The sequence below is a fragment of the Carassius auratus genome, chromosome 25, assembly GCF_003368295.1.
Source record: "Carassius auratus strain Wakin chromosome 25, ASM336829v1, whole genome shotgun sequence".
Taxonomy (NCBI): domain Eukaryota; kingdom Metazoa; phylum Chordata; class Actinopteri; order Cypriniformes; family Cyprinidae; genus Carassius; species Carassius auratus.
The window spans coordinates 9,497,385-9,509,903 of record NC_039267.1 but is presented as its reverse complement, the minus strand read 5'-3'; the positions used below and the strand labels follow the sequence as shown (position 1 = coordinate 9,509,903).

At 39.8% G+C, this 12,519-nt stretch overlaps 1 protein-coding gene across 3 annotated transcripts in view; it reads right to left on the bottom strand.

The window, feature by feature from the left end:
* Positions 1-12,519, bottom strand: part of LOC113043686 (SH3 and multiple ankyrin repeat domains protein 2-like) — a 91,856-nt gene that overhangs the window by 3,807 nt on the left and 75,530 nt on the right. The window contains exons 17-24 of one of the 3 annotated variants that reach the window (XM_026203202.1): positions 6,968-7,103; positions 6,545-6,625; positions 6,157-6,165; positions 5,539-5,559; positions 3,872-3,931; positions 3,473-3,597; positions 3,021-3,132; positions 377-2,729 (exon numbers count right to left, since the gene is read on the bottom strand). In XM_026203202.1, the coding sequence (XP_026058987.1) occupies positions 377-2,729; positions 3,021-3,132; positions 3,473-3,597; positions 3,872-3,931; positions 5,539-5,559; positions 6,157-6,165; positions 6,545-6,625; positions 6,968-7,103 (2,897 nt within the window). The remainder of the gene's footprint in view (positions 1-376; positions 2,730-3,020; positions 3,133-3,472; positions 3,598-3,871; positions 3,932-5,538; positions 5,560-6,156; positions 6,166-6,544; positions 6,626-6,967; positions 7,104-12,519) is intronic. The other 2 variants (XM_026203203.1, XM_026203204.1) reach the window with 2 other exon arrangements.

Genomic DNA, 12,519 nt, shown 5'->3' with positions numbered 1-12,519 from the left:
TGTTAAAACAACATTGGAAGGTATTGATAAAAATCTTGGAAAATTGGAACTCCTTATAACCTTAAATGTTTTGTCAAAATGAAATATGAAATCCTTTTAAGATATTGCTTACAATAATATAGGGATGTCTTGTGGGAGCAGTTTGGGTGATGTGACAACTAAGTAACAAATGTTGTAACAACACGCGCACACACACCTCCCCCCTCTGTGGTACGGTCTGTGTTCATCATCACACTGACGTTGCTCATCTCGTCCTCAAGGCTGTTCTCATTATTGGGTTGCTAGGCAACTCTCTCGTTCTCCAGCAGAGCACACACACACACTAATCTGAGAGCCTAAATGTAAGCCTGTGATACAGGCAGGAAAGGGGGCATACCTCGTTCCGAAGTGAGTCCTGGATCCGGTCGGAGAGTCTAATGCTTCCCCTGGCTTTGGTGCTTTGTCCTTGTTCACATGCTGCAGAACTGAATTGGCTTCAGGGCCATGGGGTCCTTTCATCTCCGGAGGGTCCCCCCACAGCTTTGAGGTTCGTTGCGTTGGGGTTTTCAATGGTTCTGGTGGAATTGATACAGGGGGCAGAGGTGGGACAGAGGAGGGCATTCTGAAAGAGCTCACGTTCTCCTCAGGCAAAGCGTCCTTGTAAAGTGCATTGCTCTTGATGGCAGGTTTGGGTTTTGGTTTGGAAAGGATCTGAGACCTGTCCACCAGAAAGGCTTGTCCATCTGCATAGACGGTGCATGTGTCCAGAGTCTCGCCTCCTTCAGAAGACAAGGTGGAGATGCTGGACACAGTAGAGATGGTGCTGGTGGTCTCCAGTTGGGGGTCACCGCTGCTTCGGCTGTCTACCTCAATGCCAGAGTCAGTGATCTGTTCATAGGGCTCTAGGGGCCCTGGAGGGAAGCTGGGGGGTGTGCAGTTTGTGAGGACGGTTGGTCTCTTGATTTCGGAATTCCCACCACCTAACAGGGGAAAATAGGGAGCAAGAGAAGGCCCTTTTGTACCGTTTGTTTTCTGTTTAAGCAGTTCAGCTAAAGTCCCTGCCTGGTCTTCAGGAATGTCAAAACTGTTGGCAAACTCCAGTGGGGGTGGTAGGGGTTCAGCAAACACAAACTCTTCATCGATGTCGATAGAAGCCAAGGGCGGCGGAGGGATACCGAAGGGCAACTTGACGGGCTCATCCACTGAGCTAACAGTTATGATGGTCTTGCCATGTGGAGCAGCTGATAGCGCCTTGGGAACTGGGGGGTTGGTGGAAACTGGCTGGTTGGGGTCGCGAAGCTCCCCAGGGGTGTTGTCGGGACTCACTGCCTCATCCTTGTCGCCCTCTGACAAGCTGTTATCTTCCGATTTTGCCCCATCTGTGGTGTGTACCATCAGCAGACCAGCTGACTTCTGCTGAGAAGTGTCCACAATGTCAATCAGCATGTTCTTCTTCTCCTCAGGCCTCTTCTCAGGCTTGCCCAGATCGAGCTGATACTTGGATTCAGTCTCATATTTGGATTCCGTCATCTGCCTCCGCAGGCCCCCCCGGGGACGGCCCATTGTAGCGGTACTTGAGAAGCCAACCTCCACATTTGGTCTAAGCTTGGTGTCGATAAAAAGCGGTTTATTGAGATCAAGTTTGGATGGGTCACTCTTTAGTGGAAGAGGCTGTGATTGCTCCCTCATGGCTCGGTCTCTGGCAGCTAATGCTAAAGCTAATGGTGAATTCGGGTCTAGTGGCTTGCCTGTTACTGGGTGAACGTAATTCCCACTTCCTGAGCTGTAGGTCTTATGAGCAGGCAGACTGATCGGGCTGTGTCCTGTACGGGTGCTCAACAGTTCCCTTACCATGGTGGGCTCAGGGCTGTTGAAGTCCGTCACATTACCACCACCTCTAGGGATGCTAAGTAGTGATGAGGGAGGTGCCATGAGCCTACGCAGCCGCTCATCGCTGCTAAACATGCCCTCATCAATAGACTTGGAGTGTCGGAGACGTGGGGCTGGTCTAGGCACCACGTCCTCATCACCTGCATCTGTTGACTTAAAAGATGGGGAGTTGCGATGAGCATCAAGCCTCTTCTCCCTGTCTCTAACTGCACCGGCAATGGCAGCTGCAAAGGGACTGCCTGAATTTAAGCCATCTTCAGGACGTAGTTGTCCTGGGTGATCCGGTGTGGTCGTCTCAATTTCCATGCTGCTCCCTTGACTGCTCTTACCGCTGCTGCTGGTGGAAGGCTCTTTAATTATTATGGTCGGAATCGGGATGGAGCAGGTTTTCTCAGGACTGTCTTCTACGTTGGGCTGCTTGACAAGCATTCCCTTCCTTCTGGCAGGCTTGTTGGGCACAAACAGTCCAGCATGACCCATCTTGCCCACATCCGAGTAAGGGTTTTCAGGAATTTGGGCACGGCGCATATGAAGACTCTGTTGGGCCGTTGGGCTGTGATTGTACCCCTCTGATTCGTACTGTTCGGGATTGTCTCTGTAATACATGCCCTGATCTCTCCACCCAGTACCTTCACCTCTGTCTGGGGCTGTACTGTTTGCATTAGGACTCTGTGAAGTAAAGCCTGGTCTGATGGTGCCATATCCTCTACCAGCTGGGATAGGAGCATTATTTTGAGGTGGAGATGGAGGGGAGATGGCTGGTGGTGGTGGAATATCCTCTGATGTGTCAGGCATTGAAAGGCTTCTTGTAAATTTTAACATTGGAGGAGTAAGGAACTGCTTCTCTTCTTCGGTTACTCCTTTAAAGGAATGATAAAAAAGAAAAATCAACAAATCAGCAAGCCTGGGGGTACAATCACCATTCGGAAACAATAAATATGACGCCACAAAGCAAATTATACATCTTGAAAATACGTCACATCAGTAAAAAAAAAAGCCTCCAGCTAGAGTGGGCTGACCACTGAGTGTAAGTGAGCCAAGTATTTGTATAATTTTACAAAGAGCTGAAAGACTTTTGTGTGCAATTCGTCAAAAAAAGTACTGTGTGAAGATGTACTTCAGTGACAAAACAAAATGAAACAACCACGCACCTATAGATGTTTGTCGCCTTATGGTTCCCTTTGGTAAACCCAGGAAGGGGCCTCTAGGACTCACTGGCTGCTGTGGTGAGTCTACTGCTGTATCCTGACTATTGCAGAGAGACTGCAAAAGACAGAATAAGGCTTACATGATAATAAGAACAAGCAGAATGCAGCACTTTTGCAGAGAGTCCATTCAAGGCAGGAATCACATAATATGTTGAAATGATTTCATAAAAAGAGACTGAGATGAAGAAATAAACATAATCTCAAGCAGTAAAGCATACTCACAAGCCTCTGCATAACTTTACTCTAATTTAAGCATCAAAAACCAATATAGCATGCACGGGCAATGGTTGTACCAGACTTGCGAAAAGCGATTATTGCAGTTAGGCTATAACGCAATTTTCTACAGTGCCACAGGAGACTAGAACTCTAGAGGGCAAGAGACAAGGCATGCTTACATTCATTTCAGGGCTGACAGCAAAACACTTGCTATTTGGACGTGGTTTGACTGCTGCCACCCTCACATCTGCATTTGAGTTGTCCCACATGGGTTTCTGGGGGGGCATGACCTCATCCACTTTATCTGTAAGACAACAGCATCTCAAATTAGAAAGCAGGAAGCTACATTTAAAATAAGCTCACTATCAAATATTGCTAATTTCCTCTAATAGTATCCTCAGAGCAAGGAACCAAACCGAGCAAGAGAGGCGACAGAAATAGGAACAACGACAATGGTCAAGGTCAAAGCCGTGCAAGCGCTTCCTGGTTCCGTTGGAAAAATCTTAGCACTTCTTTCAACGGCCACTGCGCAACATGCTAGCATTGTTTTAGACAGCTCCCATGCATGGGATGATTACTTAGTGTGACTTGAAATACAATCCTCTTCTTCAGACCCTCATTATCTGAAAGCTGATCATCTATACAGAAATGGAGGAAAGGGAAATTCAGAGTCTGATTTTCCTAGCATAAAAGTCATCAAGACTTAATCTGATAAGTCACACACACACACACACACACACACAAAACCCCCATCCATCTGGCATTAAAATGTGCTTCATGTCTTGATATTCTTCAGCTGGACTTAATTTATACTTTATTGTTCTTTGCGATCACACTTCCTTACTTCAAAAAATTTCCACAATATAATATGTTAATAGGGTTTAAAAGAGAAAATAAGGTTTAAAACTCATTAAATTGAGTGACCAAGTGCACAATCAGTATTTGTTGTGTTGAATAAGGATTGTAGTACTACCTTAGTCATGCATTTTTATGTAGACGTTCAAATTTGCTTTTTCATACCAAAAGTGGTCAGAATTTGTCTCTGGCCACCTTAGTACGTGGTTTCAGTGATCAGATCACAATACGTTTAAGTTGTCAAGTACTAATCATCTGAATGTGAGCTGGAAATGCATTATTAATGTCAGGAATAAAGGGGGCCACAGTTACACCTCTTCATTCAGCATTACATGGACATATACATTCAGGCTTTAAATATAAAATCCCATCATACCCCTGAGGCAAAACTGAATATATAAAGAAAATATACTGCCAAAATTGACCATTCAGGAGTCTTGATTATAATCATAACTGAAAGCCTGTATAAGACTGCAGAAGGAGTATGCATCTGTTTTATAATTTGGGTCTCCTTTATAATACCTAAATATGGATTTAAAATGACTCTCTTTGATGAACACATTAAAGAGATGTACAACGCGGTTTTAAGGATACAGCAGGAGTACTATGCAGCCAGCCACATTATGTAAACATAAAACTAATGCTTACAATGGTTCAGAAAATATCTCCTTCAAGAAGACAAAAGGAGTCCATTCAGCAATCCAAAGATGTCGTATCATATGTGTGCAACAGTCACACGTCATCATATTCCTGGTCAATGCTAACAGCGGCAAAAGCTTTACACTGAAAATATGGCATTACATTTTGCAGGTGGAATGTTTCTATATTAAACATATGCCGCATTATTTCCAAGGCAACACCTTGTTTCAGAGTGATTCAAAGCTGGAATGGTCCCTCGTATGATAATAGTTAAAACGTAGTTCTTTAAAGGGAGAAATTATCATTAAATGTCCAGCTTTAGGATTTGATCTGCTCTCTGAGGAGTGAAATGGAGGCTGGATGTATTATATCAGTAAGAATAAAGAGTATCTGAAGCCAGGTTTTTAGCATGGGAAATTCATGGCTCTTGTTTTCTCAAGCATATCCTTTTTATAATAGAGGGCAGGCTGTTGAATAATATATTCTTACATTGCACTTTTGAAGATCTAGGGAGTCAATAAGTGAACCTAAGCTTATGGAGCATTTTGCAGTGTAAACACATTTGGTCTGTTTTCACAGTAGGCAGTCTTCCATTCAACTGGTAAATTTTGATTATCGGAGAGAATACAAATTATTTGCACATTTGTTTTACTGAATCATATCAAAAAAGTTCAATAGTGTGAGACAAATAATCATTACTGTTGCTAAGCTGAGGTGACAAGTATTTAAAGAGTGCTTAGGGAAAACTCACCCTTCTTTTTCCTCAAAGTGGCTTTAACATAAAAGAACAATTCAGCTTTATTCAAGTATTCAAATTCAAAGATAATTTCCAGAAAACACGACGAGGAGAACCAACGTTTGGAATACGCTGTATTCCTCCACATGGCATTGACCTGTGCATAATGTAATGCCATTTTAGACGGAAAGCAACAACAAATTCATGCAGTTAACTTTCCAACACTACACAAGACAAGTAGGTTAGTATCCAATATAACCAAAAAGACAGTTAATTTCTTATTACACATTATAAACTAGAATTTGATACGCGTTTAATACGGCTTACCCTTTGTGCCATTGTTTAATTAGTAATAATTAAATCAGCATGAACCGTCAAACCCTAGATTTAGCTGTGGTCACCACAATAAATCTTTCACAATCCCACAAGATTCAGCTAAGTTGAACTGAGTCATGCTTTAATAGTGAATGTGAAGGTAGTACTTTTGGATTTTTTAGTGGAGACTACACAAAAACTGAGACACAAAAAGGCCATATAATCACAAATCTCCATCACATTCATGCCAGGGGAAACACAACATTACAATTTGTATATACATTTCAGAAAATAATTTAGTAAATAACTGTATCGTACCTTTATCCACTTTTAGGTCAGCATGCAGGAAAACAAAACAACATCAAAGTTCATTTCATAATGGACGGTGGCTGTAGAATAACAACAAAAAGTGTCACAGGTTAAAAATGCATTTTTAGGGGCCGTTCACACAAGACATGTTTTTGCATTTAGAAATAAGTTGACAGTTGAACACCATGGATTTGTACATTTTGTTTCATCTTGATGTCTTGAAAAAATGCAGCTCTCATGGCGCGAGACACCAAAAACACACCAAAATACAAAGCAATTACTGCAAAGACAAAATGCAAGAACGCAACCTATGTGAACTGTCCTTTATCTATTAAAAATGTATTAAATAACAGCAGACACTGGATGAGATATTTCTGCTTGCCATGACTGTGCTTACCTAGGTCTTCAAGCTCTGAGGTCATAGATTTTGAACGCATGGACAAGGCTGTGGAGGGAGCCCTCCGAGGTGGTGGTGGTGCTATAGCAAAAACCAAAAAAAAATAAAAATAACACACAGCAGGGTACAGTAGATGCTTAGCCATGGGCTGTAGCATCCCCATGGGGAAGCATTGTATACAACATTAACTCATGCCGAGGTTTGCCCATTCTCATTTTAAATAATAAATGAGAGAGGAGGACTTAAAAGAACTAAATTAGTAGTGTTAGTAAAATAAAAAAACTAGTACTATTAGCATTATGGGAAAGCAATGGTTAGAATTACATGAAAGGAGTTTTGTTTGCGTAATTTTCAATCATACGATTAACATGTTCCATTATAGCCCAGATGGTCAAGAAATCCTGAATAAATCAAGACGTTTACCTTTCTTTCGAGCCGTGTCATCAGGGTCTAGATTTCGACTGACCGTCACCACTTTGATGATTAAGTGGTTGCCACCGTGACGGATCATGTTGACCACTTGTTTGTGGCCCACTTTGACGACATTGTCCTGGTTCACCTATAAAAAAGAGGAACTATTTAGCTTGTTTCAGACATGCTCAGATGTTTACAAAGCAATAATTAGTCAAATGCACTTTGCACAAAATGGCACTGACGTGCATAATTAATTTCCTGCTTTTTGCTTTTAAAACACAATGAAATGGTTTGACGTACATTTTTTTTTTGTGTGTTGAAATGGCTGGACATTTCATATGCTCAATAAAAAAAGCCTTTTGTTTGTCACATAACCAAACTACAGCTACTGTATGTTCAGAACTGTGAGCTCAATGCATGCTGCATATTTACTGCAAATTATATATTTTATAATGTAAAATATATACAAATTAAATGAATCAAAAGGGACAGTAAATACCTTTACTCTTTTACAAATTTTATTTCAAATAAATGTTTTTTTTTTTTACAGAAATATTTAGCAGAACAACTGTTTTCAACATTGATCATAATAAGTAGAAATGTTTCCTGAGTAAAAAAATCTGTAAAATGATTCATAAAGGATAATGTGACACTGAATGGCTGCTTAAAATTCAGCTATGCAATCACATAAATATATTACATTTTAAAATATATAAAAAATACAAAAATAACTGTTGTTTTAAATTGTACAATTTTATTTTGATCAAATAAATGCAGCCTTAGTAAGCATAAGAGTGAAAGATTAGTTACTTTATTGATATTAAGGGAAAGGATGCATTCTTATAGAAAGCATTTTTTGGTACAAAAAACATTCCATATGTCCCTAAGCAAAACGTTGTCATCAATATTTTGCTCTTTTGTTTTACCAGAAGAAAAGAGCTATACTGTTTAAATGCATATTTAAATTGATTTCATCAACCTTTAGACGTACCTTAGCATAAATATGGCTCCAGAGCTACTAGACACAAACTAAAAGCCTATAAAACTCCAATTTTGATTTTTTTTAAAAACTTCTTTAACTTCTGTATACTACATCATAGTGGAGTAAATAGATTTTGAGCATTTAGCTACAAAAGAGCTCCCAATGTTACAATAACCCCACTATGTTTGTTGAAGCCCAGCTATCACTACCTCATTCATTTCCCTACTTAAACTAACACAAAATCATTATTTTATCCACAGTATGTTTTAAATAACCTTTTGCCTATATATTTTCTTTATATACACTTAAATGGTCACAATCATTGTGACAGCTGTCATTGTAAAGCCATCAGACGGCAGTTAATCAAAATGGGCTATAAATGTTTAAGCGGGACATTCAATCTGCAACTGAGCCGTTACTGGTGAGCTAAATCGAATTCAGATACAGCAGAAACAATTTTCAAGTGGTGCTAACCATGGATATATGTGCGACATTCATCAGCAGCTATTTTTTCATCATCTTTTTTCAACAAAGGTGTAAAGTCCAATGACTCCAACTAGACTTAAAGGTGCAATATGCAAAAATTGAGGGAAAAATATCCATAACATGACCACCACGCATCAAAAGAATGAGAAGAAATAAGGGCGATGATGTCATTAAAAAAATGTCAAGTTATAGTGCTGCAGAGTTATCAACCTTAATTAGCATTAGCATTACTAGCCCTGGCCCGACAGTAATACCAGTTTTGGCCATGGGAGGCGGTATGCGGGCAACATAACCACCAGCCAACCTGCAATACATGAATAACTCACAAAGCTTGTCGGCGTGCCTGAACCTGATGTCAATCATGTGGAAAGTACAGCCCAGTACTTTCATTGAAAGTTCATAGAGCATTTCAGTTCAGGGAAGAGAGTTACAGGGAAACAACCTCGCTCGGAATCACAAATCAAATTAACATTGGCACTGCTTTTAATCGCTGGAGACAACTGATGGACCTGAAAGAAATGAGGTTCGACTCCGAACTTGCAACATTTCTTTTGGGTAAGTTATAACATAGAAATGTATCGAAGGCTGTTTGATAAACGTGCTAATGTTAGCGATGGCTAACCGTAGCTGCGTTTGATAATTAGCTAGCTATAACTTAACGCTACCCATTTTATTATATCATAACTAACCTGCTCTGTCTAGTCTGTTGGTCTCCGTGTCCTCTTTGCTTCGTGGTTTTTCTGTGCATGAAAACATTGATGTGTGGCGTGAAAGCGTGTGAAAAGAGTCAATTGCGTGTGTCTCACTGTGAATGCTTGAGAGTTGGCACATAGAGGACAGGTTGATTATTGCTGTTTAGCGTTTGTATTAATCTATGATGTGTCCCTGTTTGCGTACAGGGACATAAAAAATAAATTTAAAGTGATTCGTGGACCAAGGTGTCTGAGATTGTTAATTTTAAGTAAAGGATCCTAATATTTCGTCCACAACAATATTTAATGAGGTTAACTTATAACTCCTTGTGGTTAGTCTGCACGAGATCAACAAGCTTTTTTGTTTTGCGGCCGCTTTAAATACAAAATAAGCATTTGATCTACGTTAGAGCGTCTGAGCGCTCACAAATCTTTCTGCAGCATCGTGAGCAGAGCGGCAAGAGTGATTTTTGACGCTCTAGACGCCGGCGGTGTGAACGCACAGTTAGGCTTCGGCTATGGCTGTAGTGTTGTTGTGAAAGTAGGGGCGGAGCATAGAGACTATGCCGTTTCTCGTTTGTTACTCTAGAGTAGACCAATTCACTTTATTGAGGCATACTGCCCCCATCTGGTATGGAATGTGGAGTATGATTTGATTTTTTTTGCCAAATATTACAGATGGCACCTTTAAAACATACTCTGAGGAAGAAACAGGCGGCATTTAACATTTTTTACTTGATGCATGAAAGTGTAAAACATACTCCCACAACTATTTGAAGAGGTTTTAAACACGAGTTACCAGCTCACAACTCACAAATCTTTGAAACAATATTGTATTTTTTATTGTATTATGGATTTTTGAAAATTACCTGTGTGTAACACAGCCCTAAGTGAATTAAAAAATCCTGCAAAGTTTTAAATCTGAAATTGCACCGGGTATAAAGTTATTGTCTTTCAATAGGAAGACTGGAGTCGTTTTTTTTTTTTTATAGCAAATCCCAAGCAGATTTACAATGATGTCAGCATGAAACATTAGCATACTGCCCACCCACTTGTTGGTCTTTTCACATTGGTGCACATTTGCTAGGTGCTGTTTTTGGAGTGGTAAAAATAGCGGTAACGCTATACACAAAGCAGCACTGCACTCACAAACACTGCTTTACCAGGTATTACATGCATGATGAAATAGAAATAAGACCAATCGGACCAATCACTGCAGATTAGCATCACGCAAAGGGGGTGTTTGGAAAAATTTATAATTGAACGAATTATTTGGGAGTGTTGAGCAAGTAAGATAAAAATAAATGCATATTATAAGACAATTAAGTGTTTTTTTGACCTTGCATGCATGCCATCCTGTTGTTGGGGACTCCCAAAACCAAAATATGAACCAGTGCTGTCAAATGATTAATCGTGATTAATCGAATCCAAAATAAAAAGTTTTTGTTCACGTAATATATGTATGTGTATATTTATTATGTATATATAAATGCAAACAAATGCATGTATATATTTACATTTTTTTTTAATATAATACATATATTTATATATAATATAAATTATATGAATATAAATATATAAATATACACTGTACAGACACATAAATTATGTAAACTAATATTTTTATTATGGATACGATTAATCACGATTAATCGTTTTAAAGCACTAATATGAACCTTTCATTACCCATAATAGGGGCACTTTAATTGTCAGAAGAAAACCGAGCAGCGCTTGCTTGTGCAAGAATCACACCAGGCTGTGGGTGGATGCACAGTCATTGCTATGGTGTTCAGAATGGTTGCTAGGTTGTTTTGGGTGGTTGCTAGGTGGTAGATTACTGACCCGAGTCAAAAATCAGCTGAATGCATAGAAAAGTGGTTTTACACCTAACAATAATATGCCACACGATTTGACGCTAACAATTGTCATTCCCTATCAAACTTGTCCTAAATTATAAGAAACAGTAATAATAATAGTTGCCTTAGCAAGCAGCGCTAATGACTACGATAAGATGTTGATATTCTTTGATACAAATTGTCAAATAAAAGGCACTGCAGGCAAATTAGAGAGACACCCCTGCTCCAGTGGCATTTCTCAAGCAAAACAATAAACACAGGCACTACGAAACAGATCAGCAGAGAGAAAATGAGAGAGACAGGTTTGGAGAGATTTTAGAGTATGCCTTTTACCGAAGAAAAGGTTACGTGAATAAGCTTGGGTAACCTAGGAAACAGCCGAGGAGCCGAAGTCGTCTTCATGACGAAGAGAGCTGAGCTGCTCCTTTTATTCCTTCGTGTATGTTTGTGTGATTCATAAATGCTGCGAGTGTGATGAGAGCAAGGGACTACGTATGTGATTGTATGAGAGAGAGATTGCCATTCGTTTCAAATAAATAAAATTAGCTCAAGTTAGAAAGCAAGCCGTAATCAATGTGGGACCGGGAGTGAAAGCCTCACATGGAAAGCCAGGTCAGTTGAAAAAAGTAACAGCCTTTAACGTCAATTACCATTACCTTTTCTACATCTCTCTCTATTGTGGATTTTCATAGTGCGCATTCCAGAAGACAAAATAACTCTGCATTACATCTTCGAGCTTGACCTTATGACAGATGATGTAAATTTAGAGGGATTGAGAAGGAGAGAGAGAGAGAGAGAAAGCTCTGTGAATCATGAGCTGTTATCGCAACTCTTTGCAGTGCAGATTTTCGCAGCGCTCTAGTTTCTGGTGAGTGCTGGAAGAAGGGGGTGGGCACAAATTTCCCAGAATTCTCACTGACCTCCAGTCTCTCGGCATGTCACACACTGGTAATGAGATTTGGGCTCATTTAGGAAGTGCTGGGACCAGATGTAGATAAAGCTCACAAAACAGCACAATCTCAACATGGCCACTTCATCCTGATAATCTCATTATGCTGGAACCGAGCCAAAGCCAACCAAGCTGAGCCGGCAGCACAGGAACCCGATTCTGTGTTGTTTTAGATATCAGGACATGGAATAATCAGTCATTCATTACTCACCCTCATGTTGTTCCAAAAATATATGCTCATTTTTCCTTAAGATACAATAGGATAATTTCGAAGAAACATCTTGTAGGTTTGTTAGCAGTGACCTGACCACAGACTAACAAAAAGGAATCTATGATGTCATCTCTGACTACTTTAATGATTTTATAGCGTTTTTTTGTCTTTGATAGCCTGTGGTCACTATGAGTTATCATTGCAGTTATACAGGTTGAGGGCAACATGAAGGTGAATAAATAATGCAAATTCTGTTATCATTTATTCCCCCTCATGTACACTGTTAAAATTAAGGTTCCAAAAGGAATCCTATAGAAGATCCATTTTAGGTTCCTCAAATAACTTTAGATGAAAAGAACCACTTTTTCAAAGTGAAAAACATTAT